This window comes from Pogonomyrmex barbatus, unplaced genomic scaffold, assembly GCF_055798465.1.
Source record: "Pogonomyrmex barbatus isolate J1 unplaced genomic scaffold, ASM5579846v1 scaffold2, whole genome shotgun sequence".
Lineage (NCBI taxonomy): Eukaryota > Metazoa > Arthropoda > Insecta > Hymenoptera > Formicidae > Pogonomyrmex > Pogonomyrmex barbatus.
The window spans coordinates 1028957-1047919 of NW_028297116.1; the positions used below are offsets into that span (position 1 = coordinate 1028957).

The 18963-nt window shown below is 36.1% G+C and overlaps 2 protein-coding genes across 5 annotated transcripts in view; one reads left to right on the top strand and one right to left on the bottom strand.

The window, feature by feature from the left end:
* Window positions 1–2609: 2609 nt before the first annotated feature.
* LOC105430455 (uncharacterized) lies at window positions 2610–5190 on the top strand. The gene is made up of 4 exons (XM_011644027.3): window positions 2610–3496; window positions 3984–4213; window positions 4497–4676; window positions 4957–5190. Exons 2-4 carry the CDS (start codon window positions 3984–3986, stop codon window positions 4964–4966), a joined length of 420 nt encoding a protein of 139 aa, XP_011642329.2. The 5' UTR covers window positions 2610–3496; the 3' UTR covers window positions 4967–5190.
* A 627-nt stretch (window positions 5191–5817) lies between these two features.
* LOC105430561 (retinal guanylyl cyclase 2) overlaps window positions 5818–18963 on the bottom strand; it is a 59077-nt gene continuing 45931 nt past the window's right edge. For 2 of the 4 annotated variants that reach the window (XM_089076076.1, XM_089076077.1), the window contains 8 exons: window positions 18291–18462; window positions 17725–17865; window positions 17327–17519; window positions 16843–17014; window positions 16101–16371; window positions 14901–14912; window positions 13371–13981; window positions 5818–11661 (listed from right to left, as the gene is read on the bottom strand). In XM_089076076.1, coding sequence (XP_088932202.1) covers window positions 11411–11661; window positions 13371–13981; window positions 14901–14912; window positions 16101–16371; window positions 16843–17014; window positions 17327–17519; window positions 17725–17865; window positions 18291–18462 — 1823 coding nt within the window. In that variant the 3' untranslated portion in view covers window positions 5818–11410. Of the gene's footprint in view, window positions 11662–13370; window positions 13982–14900; window positions 14957–16100; window positions 16372–16842; window positions 17015–17326; window positions 17520–17724; window positions 17866–18290; window positions 18463–18963 lie in introns of those variants that run through there. The other 2 variants (XR_016139051.1, XM_089076078.1) reach the window with 2 other exon arrangements.

Sequence of the window (18963 nt, forward strand, 5' to 3'; positions counted from 1 at the left end):
TATTATATTTATTTTGCAAAACACATCTTGCACATGGACATTTTTGCATCGAGTATGAGATATAAAAGGTCTTTAAACGTCAAAGAGAAACTTTATATCTCTACATATTATTCTCAAATTCTCGTATATCTTCTCTCGAAATAATCCAGTTTTTGAATGTTGACGCGTACAACTTTTATTAAAATCCCTTTAATCTCTTTTATTAAAATCCCTTTAAATCTCTTTTTCTCTTAAGAAAAATAAAAAGGGATGAATTCTATCCTTCATATTAATAAAAAAAACTCAGAGTTTCACTCAGGATCATAAAATTTATTATTATTTATTTATTTTTTTCAATATTTCTAATTCCCGCATTATTGGGTACTTTGATATTCTTTTTTGGGAAGAAACAAAGTTAGATTATACGCTGAAGTACTCAAGAGAAGATACTTTTTGCAATTAATTAATTTATTTATATCAATATTAAGTACACACACGTGTACTCATTAGAGCCTATATTTATTCTACCGCACCGGAGATTACATCTGGAATAAATAACGCATTTATTTCTCGGAATGTAATTTGGGAGAATGGTAAAAAAAAGAGTGAACTTTGCCCCAGACAAGCTGTCTATACCTCCGGCGGAGGAAGCGTTTCTTATTAGAGCGCGAACTGAACTTCCATTTCCATGCTAATCTCCTCGCGCAAATGGCCTGTCAGTTTCCAGCGAGACAAAGTACTCGCGAGACGCGAAGGCAGGTCTTTCGCAAAACGCGCGCCGAGCGGTGCCGCCCTTAGCGCGGGGGGGGGGGGGAGGGGGGGAGCGTCGAAAAAAATATTGGAAATACGTCGCTCGCGTAGCTCGCGGCGGCCTTCGCATCCCGGTGAAATTTCGCGCCTGCTTCGCACGTCTACTTGCGAAAGCTCGTTCGCTCTTACTCTCGGACACTTTCTACGTTCGATTGCCGAATTGTGTCGCGTGTCATCTCCCACCGAACCGTCTCGCGCCAATTTTGCCCGGTGTAGTGGATTTAAACTTGAGATTTGAGACCCTGTGTTTCTTCCGCGGCGGTAAGCAATAAGAAAAAAAAAAAAAAAAAACATGCCTTTTCAGAATTAAAATTTCAACCTCGGAACTTCAGTAAAAATTTCGATAAATTTAATTTATGAAACGAAAGCAAATCGAAGATAATTGTGACAGCGGGAAATGTGTGGAAAAGTGATATCTTTCAGTGAGGAAACTAACAGCCCATTAATCGAGAGCCCATTTATTAAAAAAAAAAAAAAAAAAAAACTCTCGCGACACATGCAATTAACTTATTAATTGATTGTTGCAAAATATATTGCAGCGATTTATTAGCATGAAGCACGGGGATCTAGAAGAGAGCGAGGATTTCATTATTCCTGTATTCATTATTTTCCTCATTATTTCTCACCGTCAGGGTTTTATGTCTCTTGCCGGTTGTATTGTCTTTGCAAAAGGATGTCGTCGCAAAAGATTATTCACACCAATCTTATTACGACCCGTAGGAGACACCCCATAATGCCGTGCGTAAATAGAATGTCAGCTATACGTCAGTGAGCTGGATTGGATCGCACCGGATCACTGTGATCGTGTTTGCGCGCATTCTCGGATAATGATGAGCGTTTTCATTGTCATTCGCCTGTCGTCGATCGCGTTTCGCATAGGCGCGTGTGTGGCCGCGTGCGTGCCAATGATTACGTGTATGTGTCAGATCGCACGTAACGAGCAACCGGGCGCGATTGCGTGCGGCAGAAGCACGTGTACCATTGAAAGGCGCCCACGTGGGACGCACACGCCGCGCCGCGCCGCGCCGCCGAAGAAAGAATGGAAAATTCGTTGCGCAGTCCCTCGCTTTCTCTCCCCTGCCTCTCCCTATCCCTCTCCCTATTTCTTTCCCTCCGTTGCTCTACTTGTTGCAGCCGACATTATGGCGTACATTATTGCCGCCCGTCACGTCGCAGGGTTGATAAATCGTAGCGACGTCCGCGTCGCTGTTCCTGTTTTACCTTCCCTGTTTTTCTTTCACTTCCGCGAATCGAATTCGCCGTGGTTCGCCAAGTTCTGTCTATATAAGGCCCATCTAGAGATCAAGATTGCTAGTAATGGATTACTCTTTCATGATCACTTTTTCCAGATTTCCAGCAGATCGAAGAGGTTTCCGCGGAGAGAGAGAGAGAGATTTTTTGCAAATGTGAAAACGATTGCGGGCACTAAACACGATGTTCTAAAGAGACATTTCACAGAAAAAAGATTAGCCTTAAATCAAGATAAATATTTTCGTATATGAGCAAGACTATTAATCTTCTTAAAAATTTCTAAAAGTTTTGAGTTGACTGGATTTGATACACGTGTTTTGCTCAACTTCAAGATTAAAAATCTTCTATATGAAGATTATAATATTCTTGCTTACACATCTATATTTGCATTAATATAAATTTAGTCAAATCCAAATTAAAATGTTTCTAAGAAGATTATAATATTTTTAGTTATATATGAGAATATCTTGATTTGAAGATAATTTTTTTTTTCTAAACACCATTACAGAAATGTATGATTAAACATTTTTACATCTCAATATAAATTTAACTTCACTAATTTTAGATATATTTATACATCGACGTATCCAGAATTTTTTGGGGAGAAAAAGGATCAATTCTGTCCACACTTGAACAATCTTTTTGCATTAATGAATTGCTTTTTCGGATATTTTAGAATTTAGAATATCTTTTTGTTCCTAATTTTGAACAAGAAAAATATTAGATTTTAGATAAATTATAACTCTAATTTTCATCATAACTTTAACTTTTTTTTAATTTTGAGAGGTTTAAATTTCCTCAAATCTTTCTTTCTGGATACATCCACATAATTATATAATATAATTAATCGCCAAACATGTACAGCCGGCTCGTTGGAGTTCATTTATTTATATACTTCATGGAGATTCGGTCGCAGAGAGATATCGCGACTTATTTTTTTTCATTTCCTGATTGAAACTCATTCTTCAATGGAAAATTATTCTTTTACACGGGAACAAAAAAGTACAAAGAAAATTAGTATACGATGAGGAAAAAGGTTGAGGTCATGCTTTGATTATGTTATAAAACGGAGATATTTTATTTGAGGAAGGATTAGCTACGTTAGTAGAGCTACCAGCTCGTTTCTCTTTTCATTTAAAAGAAGTTTCATGAAGTTCTCACATAACTACGAGTTGGCCGAGCTGTAATTCTGGACAAGCTCTTGTTGCTATCGTGATGCGTGCAGCGATGCTGCCCGAGTATTACAATAGGTTTAATAGTTCTAAACCCAATGTTAAGCCACTTGGTCTTGGTGTCGTAGGTAGGAGAGGTGGCTCGGAGTTGGCGTTTATACCGACGAGGTAGGCAGGTCGGTATAAAATCGAACGATTCCTCGATCAAAGTCACAGTTCGGGCCTGTCCTCGCGGTGTATCATCACCATAATTCCTACCGTGTATTATCGCACTGAGACGCAAGGTAAGCGCCGAAACCGGTTTCCCAATATCAAACCCCCCCCACCAGGGATCCCACCAGGGAAAGTACGCGAAATTCTCTGCACGCATCCTCTGCACTTTTTCCTGCATCCTGTGTCGTCGCGGTTTCGATTTTTGATGAGCAAGAGATGACACGCGCGCGGGAAATGCGTTTTACACAAATTAAGTTACATGCATGAGTGGTGTTTCTATAAAAAAATTATCGTTGAACATATACTTTCTTGGTGTCACATCCGAGAGAGACGCGTAGTGTAAATCATTACTAATTGACTTAGAAAATATATCTGTAATTAATTTATTTAATTTTCAATGCTTGGAATAGCTGCGTGTGCATTTATTTGAACATAAGCGATTTTATATATTATTTATGTTGGGTATTTTTATAAATCTTCTCATATCGTTTGGAAAAATTGACAGGAATATAGGAATATATGTGACAGGAATATAGGATATTTATTTTTCATGGACAGATGCATCGCGTTAGTGTTACCATCATCGCTACTATTTGTTTCCTCGTACTGATAGTAAAGGCGGAAGAGGCTGTCCAACAGAATCAACAATCGTTGGACCTGAGAAATGTCGCTATCGAAGATCAGGCGGACAGCGATGCGACGCACATCAGAGAAAAGAGAACATTGCTTTTGAAGAAGAAGCTGCTCGGCGCTGGTCTTCTCGGATTCGGTCTTGGCGTCGCAAAAGGGTGACATATTTATGATTTATAACCTTTTTCCAAAATTAAAATTTTACTTCCTTTATTTTTTATTTTAATCATTAAATTAAATTGTTTCAATTTACAAGAAAGCAAGATTTGAATATGCCATTTATGTTACTCCTTTACGAAGAATGTAATGTCATTTTTTTTCTTTTTAAAGCCAAGAGACGTTCTTGGTGCAAAATTATATCAGCATTACATTACGCCAAATTAATTTTTCTATGTAGCTCGATAAATATATATTGTTGATGTATTTCTTTTTTATTTTTAGTTACAAAGCTGGTTACTACAGCGCACCGGAAGTCCATCACGTTTACCTTTCTCCACCGGTGAAGTACGTAGAGTACGTGGAGAAACCCGTTTATATCGAGAGAATTGTTCCAAAACCCATTTACAAACCGCATGCCGAGTATGCTGCGCCAGTTTGGTCGCAACCAGACCCATCTTACGGGTGAGTAAAATTGATTGCTCTTCGGCTCTTTCTAATAATTAGAATCATTAGGACACGATCCTTCTTATATATGAAAATGAAATTTAATTGAAAAATTCAATTTGAAAAATTCAAAATTATCTAGTCTTTATAAATTTTGGCTTAAATTTAAATTTAAATAAATATTGAAAATAGCTTTAATAAGTTTCTCAGATGTCACTATATTGAGAAATCGATATACCTGATGTCCTCGAAAAATTACTTCTGGCTATTCTTTTTAATGCTCTGATTTCTCTTATAGCGGCTGGTAGATCTGGAATACAGTTCGCATTAATAACATCGTATCAGTCTGATCTCCTTTTACCTCGGAAATTTTAGGAACAGCCAAAAATTACGCATGCATCATGTTGAGTCTCAGTCAGGTCATCCAACTTTAAATATAGGCATAAGATTATCTAGATTATCTATTATAGTAATAAAAAAAATTGTTATTTTTGTTACTGATGTTACAGATTAATAAATAACGATTACTAAATATATATTGAAAGCGTATTCAACATTAAAATTATTTAGACCTCTTATTTTTGTTAAAACAATGTGAATTTTTAATTATTTTATCTGAAAACTTTTATATGCAGAATAACGAAAAGAATCAATTTACATAAAAAAATCATATAAATCTTAAAAAAATTTATCTGACTTTGACCTTTGGAAAGAGTTCATTCAAGGTTAATAAAAGACTACTATTTTATATTTTTTTCAAAACTATAAGAGCAACTTTTGCTTGACGTATTTTTTTTTGGAAAATGCGTTAGTTTTTAGGTATTTTATTCTTAATAAAGAATGAAACACCGTGTATAAACGCTATAATTAATTTATTGGACAGTTATATATTTTGTCTAAGATATCATCTTTAGTATGTTGCATCAAGTTCTGAAAAATAAAAAAGATTGGAATTTGAAGGTTACTTGTAAGCAGTTAATTACATAATACTATATCGTTAATTCTAATTTATTTTCTTTAATGAGAATTCTATTCAAATTACAATTTGTAAATTATGAAACTGCATCTGACTGTCATTGATACTTTCTCCAGAATAAATTATTGAAAGAAGAAGAAGAGGGGGGGGGGTCTGCACACGTGAGAGATATAAAATAGACAGTTCTACGGCCGTGTGATTATCTTTATTGCCGAAGATGTTACCGAGTAACATTGAAGTATTAATAACGATTATATAATCGCACGATGCGTCTGAAATATACAAATATTCAACCGTCGCCATCGATTACTATGCTATGTATTTAGATATTCTTCCGATAACATCTTTTAACATGTAACATTCATACATGTACAATTAAATTCTCTTCTATTCATACAGTCAGATATAGGTGTAGAAACGATGGCCAGTAGCGTAGCGAATATTCTGCCATTTTAAGTACTCAACAGAGGGGACATGAGTCCACGTATTGATGTTAAATATGCCTATAAATATCAGAACGTATGAAAATCCACAATTTTTCCATCGATGATTTTAACCATTCGCGACAGTTGTAACTTACGAGTTTTCTTTGACGTATTTATGGTTTATACATAAATATTCTAATCACTTTTAGTAAATATTTAATCACTTTTTAGTTAAATAGACAGCTATTTGCTTGTTGATAAACGATGAATAGCGTGTAAAAAAATGTATAGACCAATTAAGTGTTTTTGGTATCACACCATTTGTTATCATTTAATTGTTCATGAGTGAGCGTTTAATGTATATTTGCTACGCCACAAATGATAACAAATGATCTTTGTGTCAAACGGATTGACAGGCATCCTTATGAAAAATCAATTGTGCTTTTACTTCGACTCGATTTGAATAATTCTATTATTATTAATATTTTATTTATTTCTTTATATATTATAATGACGAATGAATAGAATTAAATGGTATTTCAAATAGTTAAAAGTTTCTGAGGAAAATATAACAATTAGGTAGAAGAATACCTGCTCTTTTTAGCTTATTCTTCTTAATTAATTTTAATAAAATTAATTAAAATTTTAATCAACCCTTTAACTCATCATTAGTGTTTTACTTTCTTGCCATGTCTTATATTCTGTATTTTATGATCATTGTAAAGGACAGAGGATGGTCTTAAAAGCTTAAAAGAAAATTGGAGAAAAATGTTAATGTCAAAAAATTTAAAGTATGGCTGAAAATATAAAGTATCGAGTGGGAAATCATAAGAGGATGAAAATCGACAAGTAGTCATTCGAGTGATCTTTTAAAAATTATACGATCTGTTCGTATGCAATTCAAGGATGCCTGTCGTAATGAAATTATTTCGAGGTACGAGCTACTTATACCTATTACATTTCTAACATTAGTGGAGTTACTACGTAACTACACGAATTACATCGAGGTACGTATATCCGTTGAGTACGTGGGTCTGGCCACGTATACGCGTTTTTCGAGCTGTAAGAATATTTTGTGAATCCGATCTTTATTCGCGAGAGCATTGTGCGGAGTTGCCAAGGGGGGTTCTTTCTTTCTCGCGAAAGCTACGGACAGCTCGCGAGAATTAAGTTATCGCGAGTGACTGTTGTTATTACGATGACATGTTAAAAAATGCGATTTATATTTCTTTAACGATTGTCGTCCGGATTAGCGCCGACTGCGTCGAAGCTGAGCTTAGAAAAAGATCGAATAGTACTCTATTGAATAAACAGGAGGGCTCGTCGAGAAGCTAACCAAATTCGACGAGCACCATTTGATTCGAGACCCATAAGACCGCGGATGAGAACGAAAGGGGAATCCTCTATCGCTCAAGGAATCCTCTTTTGATTCGGGAAAATGGTTTGTATAACGTTTCTAATCGACTTATCATACTCGCTACGACGAATAATACATATATTCATGAGGAGTACACAGCGTGTGCCTGTTTCGCTCCTTTTTCGCGCATTTATTATTGTACATAGGATACAGTCAGAAGCTTGTGATCAACATCGTATACGTATTTGTTATTTGTTACTTGTTATATGGATGCAAAATTATTGAGATCGTCACGTACGGCGGCGCTGATTATAACGCTGGATTGAATCTCGAGAGGCAAGCAGACGAATAATGTTAATCTTGCGAGTTGTTCGAAGAATTTAAAAAAGATACTGCCCCCCCAATGCGTGCAGTCAAATTTTGTTTGTGCCGGGGGATGGGATCAATTAAAAATTCATTAGAAATAATGCCGAATCTAACGAAGATGAAGTTAGAAACATGAAGTAACATGTGTGTCATGAATGTGACAGTTATTAATTCTTAATAACTATTCATCAAGTAAATTATGCAAATATGCTGAATAGACAATGACTTTAAATATAAGGTACTTTAAAGAGAGCGGAACAGTGTTAATGTCAATGATCGACGCGATATTTTAGATTAGTAGAAAGCTGCTAAATATTCGAGTATTATTTGCAAGTTGCATTATCCGGATATTTTCAGAATAAAATTGAATGGAATTCCGTTTTGAAGGTGGTCAACTTACCCGCGGATACTTTACGGATATTTATTGTATTAAAAATATATCCGAGAATTTCAGTCTACATAAAAGCAAAACATAAATTTATTTTGCAGCTCTGCTTTGACGAAGCTAGTTAGCAGAACAATCCGATTCTCGCGCTGTGGTTAAAAACAATACCAAAGAGATGAAAGATTAGTGCAATGGAGATTGTCGTCCGCGATAAAAGGATACTTTTGCTTTTCCTCTATTATCAACCATTCTGTGTCTGAGGATCGTATTCATCGTCGTCCAGACGATTTCAATTTTCTATTTTTGTTTAATCTACCATTGTTTGTATTTCTTTCTTTTTAAACGACGTTAAATCGATCGTAACGAAGCGCCTTGATTATAATATATTTTAAAGAAGTTTTAAAAATTTATACATTTTTCAATATTTAATTACAATATAATATCCCCGTTATAACTTTTTATTTTTCTCTCTTTCATATGTATTGTCAAATGTTAAAAATTATTAATCTTTCATTGATCTTAATTCAATGCAGACATTGTTTTCGTATCAAAAAAAAGACGAAAAATTTTACTTTCGTTAAAATAAGGATAGATTTTTTTTTTTTTTTTTTTTAATAATATTGATATAATTGATTAGATAAACGCTTGTTTCATGCAAACCAAAATATAAATTAAACGAGAAGTTATTTTATAATAGAAAATAAAAATATTTTTCTTTTATAAAAATTTGGTAATCGAATTGTTTCATGCGCGACTCTATATCTAGCCAGACATCAATTTACAAGTCGCATTTAAATTAAATCGGAATGTACAGAAAGCAATAAAGAATGAAAAGCTTTATCGAGCGACTGTACTTCCATTTCGACAAAAATAAAATACGTCCTTTAGCCAGAGCACGTCGTTCGAAGGGATGTCGATCGAAGTATCGTCCATTACTTGACGATCACTTGACGATCTCCGGATGTTTATATCATACTCCGTCATCCGCATATGCTTGGTATGACATTACCAGCGATTTTACGATCATAAGGTAAGAACCCGTGCCGCATAGCAATCTCTCACTTGGCGCGAGAACGTACAAGAAAGTTCTTTTCACGTCGGCCTATCTTATGTCATGTTCGTGACTCGACGCGAGATTGATTTTCGCTCGACCGCAAGAAATTTTCTAAACGAATTGGATAAGCTGGTCTACATAATTCCGTCGACAATCCTTTCGATCCGTATGGCTTTGAGAGAATCCTCAACACAAACGTTTCAAAGATACCACAACAATTTCAGCTCCGTAGTCTTATAATAATTTACAGATTGTCCCACAACTATCATCATTATCGCAAATCACAATTAATAGTTTTTTGTTTAAACGACTAGGTTTTACAATTTAAATTGTCCTCTTTGTCTAATTTTAAACTTTACTTTATTTTTATGAAATTTTGATGTAAGCATTGATCGTAAAAATAATTAATATTAAATGATAAAATGCATTTAAATTTTTAGCAAAACATTTTCAGTCAAGGAGTTATAACTCGAAATATATTACATCATAAATATTCGATATTTTTTAAGTAAAAAAAAATTGGGAAAAGTATATAGGATGTACTTCGAGATTAATAATCGTGCTTTCTGTTTGCGGGTAAAATCTTTATTCGTTTGTGAATAAAATCTTTATCTATTCATGGTTAAAGTATTTGTTGACTGCACAATGCCCACGTTTTTAAAGATATTTTTCGTCAATCCATCGTTATCATAAAACCCGCATACAATAGAAAACTGAATTCCTTCAGCCATCACATCATTAGGCCGGAAATAACAATATTATATATAGTCATATATATATATATACTTACGTATCTGCTGACTGACGAAGTACTTTTCTGTTGCCATAATCGCAAGATGATAGTTAATTAGTTAATTACCAGGAAGGTAATTAATTACTTCCTATATAACTTTTCCTCGCTTGATATAATCCATCAATCGATTGCATCATGAATTGGATAAAGAGTAGTTTTTTTACCCAGATATATTCAGCAAAAAATTTTAAACGATTAATTTAATATTTAATTTAATTTATTAAATATTTTTTTCTTTATATTTATCTATTTTTGCCTTGATTTAATAGTCTAAAATCCACGTTAAAAATATGGATTGAATTAGAACTTTCTTATCTTCCACGAGATGCATGGAAATGATCTTATAATATTAAAATTCCACTCATTGTCGATAAAATTGTTAGATCTTTGTTTTATGAATAGATACATTTAGCGAATATATGATCGTTGACGACTATAGATTGTAGATAAAAGAACAACGTTTAATATTTGCAAGGTAAAAAAATGATCGATTACGCAATATTATGAAAAAAAATCTGAAAATGAGAAATACATTTGTAAAGGAATCAAGTGATATCTCAATACACACATACTTGGCATTAGACATGGAAATTTAATGGAACCTCTTGGATATCCAAAATACTCGGAATATCTATTGAATATTCGTGCCATTTGAACATTCAATAGATATCTAAGTATGTCCGTTCAAGCAGCTTGCTGTCTCGGATGCAGTTTAACATCCTAAGTCTAGATCTCATAACGATATTGTGCGAAAATTAAATGATGAAACGTTGAAGTGATGCGACATTAACAGGTACAGACACATCGGAGGGAAGAGCGAAATGCCCTGGTAAGTCCTAGAAAAATTTTTTCTTATATCAACAATTATTTATAAACGATTTACAACACACGCCTATACCATTAAGTCCCGTTAAATCTCGAATTACGCTCGTCATCGATCCCCTGGCCTGCGGGTGCTTTTTTCATCAGACACATATGCAACGTAGATAGAGATATAAACGGAGCAGCGATGAGTCATAGTAACGTATCTGTGCACTCTTGTTGCACATAAAATGTGTCTTTAAACCTACCGATCCGCGAAGACAAGTTATTGCGTTTGCGTTTGCGTTTCCGAGTGGACGTTCTTCCTTCCCGATTCGCAATTGTCATCAACGTTGATTAACGTCTAATCATCGTCAATTCAGTTTAACTTGAGATCTCTCGTTTCTTTCTAGAGACAAAATTGCTACATGTGAAACTGAAATTTGCACCTTTCCCTCGTATGGCGTTAATCACGTTAATCACGTTAACGTACTTCGCGCAAATCGTCGTTTGTTGCGACACGAGTATACCGTGTTCGATCTTCCGCTCGTGAAATTCTTTTCTTTCCGACCGGGGGGGGGGGGGGGAGGGGATTTTAACGCAACGATAGGGATTCAACGGAGAGGGACACGGAAGCGGCATGACGGTAATTTTGAAGGAGAGGCTTAGGAGTGGCTGGTGGCACTTCCTCGATTCTCTCCAAGTCGTTGGCCGCGCCCGCGCTATTTTGTTTGTAAAGACGAGGAGTCGACCTCTGTTGAACCTGCTCCGGGATTATAGACACTGGCTCGTCCGGACGGTCCAGGCTGAATTGCCTCTTCAGCATTCGGCATCCTGGGCCTTTCCCTTGAATCAGAGGAAGAAATTACTTTCATCTTAGACGCACAAATCAAAAAAGAAATGTCATTCTTGGAACGTCGGGAATATTTAATTAAATAATTCGGCGTCTTTTCGAAATATAATAATATAAATATAGACAAACTTTAGATATATTTATAAATAACGCTTGTTCATCGAAACTGAGGTCAGACGTTTTAAAATATATTTCTCATTCGTATGTTATGAAAATTTAAATTTGCAATTAAAAATTTATATATTAGGTGTACAAAAAAGTTCTGAGCTTTTTTTTGTAAAATTCAATCTTTATTCAAAAACAAACAAAAAAATATTAATCAGCGAAATATTCCCCCCCCCCCCGTTTGCATCAACGACCTTTTGCCATCTTTCGGGTAGCTTGCGAATTCCTTGACGATAGAAGCTCACCGGCTTCGAAGCGATAAAGTCATCAATACATTTTCGTATCTCTTCAAATCTCACGAAATGTGTATCAGCCAAATGATGCTGCAGCGACCGGAATAGATAGTAATCGGAAGGCGCCATGTCTGGACTATACGTCGCGTGCGGGAGAAGTTCCCAGCCTAACGCAAAGATATCCTGAGTCGCTTTCGCAATATGTGGTCGAGCATTGTCATGAAGCAAGATCACTTTACGACGTCCTTGGCCAGTAAATGGCCTCTTTTCTTCTAATGCATCGCTCAAATTGGTCAATTGTTGTTAGTAACGGTCTGCCGTGATTGTTTCATCCGGTTGTAACAACTCGTAATACAACACACCTTTCCAATCCCAACAGATACAGAGCAAAATCTTCTTGCGTGGATATTGGGCGTCGATGTCGAAGGTTGACCAGGATCAACTCATGATTTTCTACGTTTAGGGTTATCATAAAGAATCCACTTTTCATTGCCTGTAATGATTTTGTGCTGAAAATCTTTTTTCTGGAATTTTGAAAGCAAAGTGAGTGCAGTGTCACGCCGACGATTTTTGTTGTCTTTGGACAATTCATGCGGAACCCATCTGCCTTCCCTCTGAACCTTTCCCATCATATGTAAACGTACGGAAATGGTTTGCTGCGTAACGCCAAGCTGTTCTGCAAGCTCCTTTTCAGTTTGCGCAGAGTTTATATCCAGCAGTGCTTGCAATTCGTCCGTTTCAATTTTTTGAGAGCATCCAACACGCGGTTCATCTTCAAGACTGAAATCTCCTTGGCGAAATTTTTGATACCATCTTTTACATGTAATATGACTTACAGCGTTCTCTCCATATGCAGCACAAATCATTGTAGTGGCTTCAGCAGCATTTTTCTTCAGATGAAACGCGAAGTGGATGGAAAATCGAATATGTTATTACTATACTCTTTTTTGTTATTACTATCGTGAACACTACTGATTTTTGAGGTTATGTGCATCAAACGCCAAACCGTATGGCATTTTAGAAGGTCAAATGTCAAACCGCTTTAAAACCGCAAAGGGGCGGGAAGATATATAAAATTTAAATTGTTATTTCGGTTCTATGAAATCTAAAGCTCAGAACTTTTTTGTACACCTAATATATATAAGAATTTTTAATTACACATTTAAATTCTTTTAATACATGAATAAAAGTATATTTTGAGATATTATATATATATATATATATATATAATTTTAAAGAAAAATAATTTTCAGACTTTGAGGTTTCGGAGATATATGATGATTCTCGAGTTTCTAAATACGTACCGTGATGCTCGTTGGGTGACAGACATCTGTAATGATTGTACGGCGTACTGAGATCGTTCTCGTCGATGCATCCAGCGGCGAAGCGGCGATGTCTCGCCAATGGCTGTCGATACGCCGCCGTGCTAGGGATCGACGTGAGCGAACTGGTGGACGCGCCGAGGATGGCCGCGGTCGCATCGGTACAGGACATCGAGGACGACACGCCGAGGGAAGCTTGGGTGTCGCCGGACGTGCTCTTGGTAACGCCTTGGTGAACCTTGGTCTCGCTCGTTCTCGTCACCGTGTCCAGTTTGCTCTGCAACACCTCGGTGGAGGACTTCAAGGAATAGCTCGGCAACAACGTGCGCTCGTCGTGTACGGACACGGCGACCTTTCTGGTGCTGGCGGCTTCCTCGAAGGACGCGGTTCGACTGCCGCCGTTGGTGACGCCGCTGCTAACGGAATCCTGGCGGTCGGACTTGACTTCGACGGGAGTCGTCGGTTCCTCGTGCGTCTCATCCTGCGACGGGATCACCGGTAGCTGCGGCACACAAGCGACAAGCGAGCACGCCACTCCGTCGCTCGACACTCCGTTCTGATGGCCGGCCAACCGCATGAGACTTTCATCGAGTCTTCGGAAATTCATAGACAAGAATAATATAAACCGTCGAGCGAAATAGCGCTCATAAGCTCATCACTCGTATTTCGTGGAATGGCAGAAAAATAAAAAAAAAAAAAATAAAAAAATGTAAACATGATACAAAAATATGTTTGCGAATATGAGCGATAAATTTTAAATGCAATTTTTATGATGATTTTCTATGGACCTATAAGGAAAGGAAACTTTTCTTAACTTTTACGTCACTTCAAAGTGTCAGCGCGTAAAAATTGGTATACATCGAACTTTTATGTTATTTATGTATACTGCTATTTTTCGCGTAACGGTTCATGTGCCGGAACGCGAATGTGAGAATTTTTCGAGCAAATTGACGTTTCGATGCGAACGAAGTTTCAACCCCGGTGGATTCAGATACTCCATATGTTGGCTGTTTATTCATTGATTGCTGCATCGCGTTAGTGCTGATATCGCTCGTAAAACTGACAAAAATTGAATACTTATAAAAGTGATTATCCGAGAAATGATATGATTACATCACCGGAAAGAAGAAGTTAACTTTAGACGAGGAAGAAATAAATTCAAGACATGAAAAGCAACTTTTAAAGTAATTGACATCTTGACGTTAAATGCCGTTTTGATGCTGATAGTCCCTGCCGTATGTTTATTCATGCGCTGTGTTTGCATTCTCATTTTACTTTACGCTGCTTGTAATCAACTGATAAAAGTTTATGATGAATTTTCAATAAAAATTTCTAAAGCCGTTTTTCGATATTTTTAAAAACTTCATGCGGACGATCATGTGGAAGATACTTGATAAATAATATTAAAGCTATTGTTTAAATATTCGCTGCATTGGTATCTAACGTGAGAGAAAATTTATTGTGAATATAATCAATTTGGTTGTTGAATTATTTATGTGCAAATGTACTCACCCATGATTATCTCTGATTATGGCAGCAGAATAGTAATAAATAAAAATATTAAATATCTGAAAATCAAATAGTGCGAATAAACATACAAGAAATACGAAGAGTAAAAATAAATTAAATGTCTTATCTTAAATTTCTCTGAGTCACCACGTTATTTTACTTTGCTAACCAATTACATTATCGGACATCGTCAATTAATAATAAAACCAATTAATTTAACTTAAGTACTAAATAACATTTGTTAAATAATATTTTGCTATAAATACGTATTTCAATTACTTAATTTTAAGATTAAATAATTGATTAAATTTTCGTCAAAGAAAACGTTTAAAATTAATTACTATGTAAAATAGACTACTATTCAATTTTTTTTCCATCTTATGCTATCACGTATGACATAAAAATGACTGCCTCGAATTTTGCGAGACAGTCATTTTTCTTAGATTTGAATCTGTTTCAGCTGGGGCTGAAAGGTTGTGCGTCAGATTGGAAACACTGTGCATAATATAAACGTTAATTTCAAGAATATTTTTTTCCTCCGTGGCTATACGCACGCTGCCAAGTAGGTTACTTTTTGCCCATGGGTATTATAAAAGAATAGTTAAGGTACGAGAGAGAAAAACTTTGTTGTTACATCACATTCGCGAGTACGTCGAACAATCATAAGCAGTAAAATATGAGGTAAAAGTCGCGCGATTGTTGGAGTAAAGTTAACGTACACAAAGTACGGCCACCTACCGTGCAACCCATTATTACATAATTAAAAACTCTCGAGCGCATTTCTCCGCGCGCGCTCAGCATTCCGACACTTAATCAAAGGAATACGCGGTAACTTCGTTGATTAAATCTGACCTTTTTCTCCACGATTCGGCTCCGCGATACGCTTCGCAGGCCGTTAGATATTCGGGAACTTATTTAAAACCACCCCTCGTCACGTTACACTTTAGAGTTCCAAAAACGTTCGAGCGCGATAGGAGGGGGGGGGGGGGAAAGAAGAGAGTGACAGCCGCGTCGAATGTAAAAAAGGGCGAGACCCATTGTAATAAATCGAACTTAATAAGTCCGCCCGGATGCAGCCCGAGAGGCGTTAAGTTATGGCTTGGCGTGGGTCTACGACGAGACCCGAGGCTTGCGAGGAACCCGGGCTCGCGCGCGCGGTGGGGGGGTGGGAATTTGGAAAATGCCCGCGATGAAACGACTTACCTAAGGGGTGGCGGCTTGGGAAGCTCCTTGTCGAAGCCCTGCTTGCCGAGCAGCCAGTAAGTCGGCATCTTGCCTTTGCCCTTGACGTCGGTGGGCCCGCGGTATTCAATGTGGTATCCGCCGACCTGCGTCAATCGATCCCTCGTCGCCTGGCTCAAATGGATACGCCACGGCGCGCCGGTCGACTCCATCCTCGAGGCGGTGTTCACCGTGTCGCCGAATAAGCAATAACGCGGCATTGTTAAACCAACGACGCCGGCACAGCACGGCCCTGACGAGGGGGAAAAGCGAATTCCTTCCCTTAATATTTCAACCGAGGCATGCGAGAGAACGCTCTCGCGAAGTTGCCGATAAAAGTAGAAACGCCGTCGGGATGACGGCGTGCCGTCTAGATTTGCTATTTCAGCATGGATTTAATCAGCATAAAGCATATAGAGACGAGATATAAATTCCTCGGGCGAGAGGAACTTCGACCGGCGATTATTTGCGATTGGATTTTACTCGTTTTCACTTCGCGAAGCTCTCAAAGTGGAGGAATTTGGTAATTGAAACGTGTAAGCAATGAGGCATTTAATGAAAACGCATTGATTAAGATTATTTAAGATGATCTTAACAAATCGCGTTTTTTAATAGTAAAAGAAAAATTGAAAATAAATATAATATATATTTAGGATTGATTTTTTTCCAATTATTGATTTTTGACGACTAAGAAGAAATTATTTGAAAAATTTAAATAGCTAACCCGTGTGAAGACCGATGCGTAGCCTGAGTGGCGTATCCGGGAGATGTTTTAATTTAAACTTTCCACTCTGATGCAGCAGATCAAGCGCCATAGTTGCTATTTGAGTTGCGTGATCGGGTATTCTCACAGGGCAGCCGCCGACAACCATGTAGGCATCCCCGATGGTTTCCACCTGTGATATTCGAAATACGCATTCTGCAATATCGGAATCCGAAACATCCTCGAACAAAAATATTCTTCTAATATTGCAAAAGTAAATCGAAGTTTTGAATATTTATAGTAAAGCGTCAAAAAAATTTAAGATAAACACTCGATCTCGACAAAAATGCTTAATATTTGATTTTTATTTTGCAATGTATTTTCCTACAAATAATGAGATAATTTAAAGAATATTATATAACTTTATTTTTATTTAAATCAAAATAATATTCGTAAATAAATTTATCGAGAAGAAATTAAGGCTCTATATATTCATTGCAATTACCTTGTAAACTGTGTACGCGTTAATCGTGTCGTCAAAGCAAGTATATAGATCGTTAAGAAGATCAACCACTTGAAAAGGTGTCGAGCGCGCGGATATCGTCGTGAAGCCAACGATGTCTGAGAAATAAATCGTGACCTCGCGAAATTCTTCAGGATCGACAGGCATGCCGAGCTTCAATTTTTCGGCAACCGAACTAGAAATACCCAGCTATAAATATGCTAATTTTCCAGAAAATCCTGTTAAAATCCTCTTTATCAATTTTCAGTTTTAATTTTTAAGCAATCGAATTAAATTATTAAAATTTGACATCGACGTTGACATTTTATCCAGTTCTGCACTGTAAATATATTACTTTTACAAAATAACAAAATCTGAGAATGTATCTTTTTGTTGTTTACCTAGGTAACATTCTATTCAATAACTGTTCGGTTTTTTTCTTCTCCATGTCAAGTTGTTCCGTCCGCTCGCGAATGAGTTCCTCCAGATTATTCGAGTACTTCTCGAGCATTTGAAACATTGTGTCCACGAAATTTACTTTTCTGGAAACAAAAACGAAACGAGAAGTCCGAGCGACATATTTTTATCTACCATTAAAATATACTTGTTTGAAAAATAATTAAATAATAATGAAAAATAACATTAAAAGTTAGTTAAACAAGTGAAATATTTTCTTAAACTAAGATTTTTTAATTAATTAAATCATTTTAAATTAAAAAAAAATTTTTTAATTAATTATTCATTATTCATTTATTTATTCATTTGTTAAGGTTTATCTAGGCAAAAATAATTTATGACTGATATTTATTGAAAGAGAAATCATTATAATCAAAAATTTGAAACTATTTTACGATGTTGAATCGTGATTAAATTTGTGAGAAATAGATTTTGACAGCTCGATTAACATCCGATATTTCCGTTAAGTGGACAATGTCTCGAGGGTTATACGGTCGGTCACCAATTTTACCTCCCGTGATTTAGCTTCTTGAAAAGATCGTGCACGTCATCAAAGTCAGGCCTCATTTCAGCAGTTTCTGCCCAACATTGACGCATAATATTTATAGCTTCTGGTGGGGCAGCGCCTTTGCTGACTGATGGTCTGATCAATGGCGGTGGCTTCATTACTTTTTCGATTATATCTGCAAATCACGTGAGAAAGAACGTCTAACATCTTGCGATTCTCAAACACAATTAAAAATTTTATCGTTAAAATTTATTTTAATAGAATTTCAATAGAATAATTTATTTTATAGAATTTATTTATTAAATTTAATTTCACTGACGGTTGAATGGTATTGTAAGATTTAGAAGTTCGTTTTCTTGGATAATCGGTGCCAATAAATTAGCAAATACTGATTTAATCCGTAGTAATGCGAAAATCTGATTTATAATTATATACCTGTCTGTTAATCATTTTATTGGAAAATGATAATAAATGCGCAAAAAATTGACTCATTTTTGTCTCCTTTTTCCATTCATTTATCACGGTTATACTTTTTCGATATTAATGGATGTAATTTACAGTAACGTGAACATGTACAGTTATTATCGCACATTATGCATAATATTAATTACGGTTTAGAAATCAGTAATTAATTTTTTCGTGATTCAAAATCAAACTATTATATATGCATGAAGGC

Bases quoted from the DNA above. Each gene is read 5' to 3' on its own strand.
- LOC105430455 (XM_011644027.3), top strand. From the start codon at position 3,984: ATGCATCGCGTTAGTGTTACCATCATCGCTACTATTTGTTTCCTCGTA. The intron at 4,214-4,496 runs GTGACATATTTA...TTTTATTTTTAG, and splicing joins GGTCTTGGCGTCGCAAAAGG to TTACAAAGCTGGTTACTACA.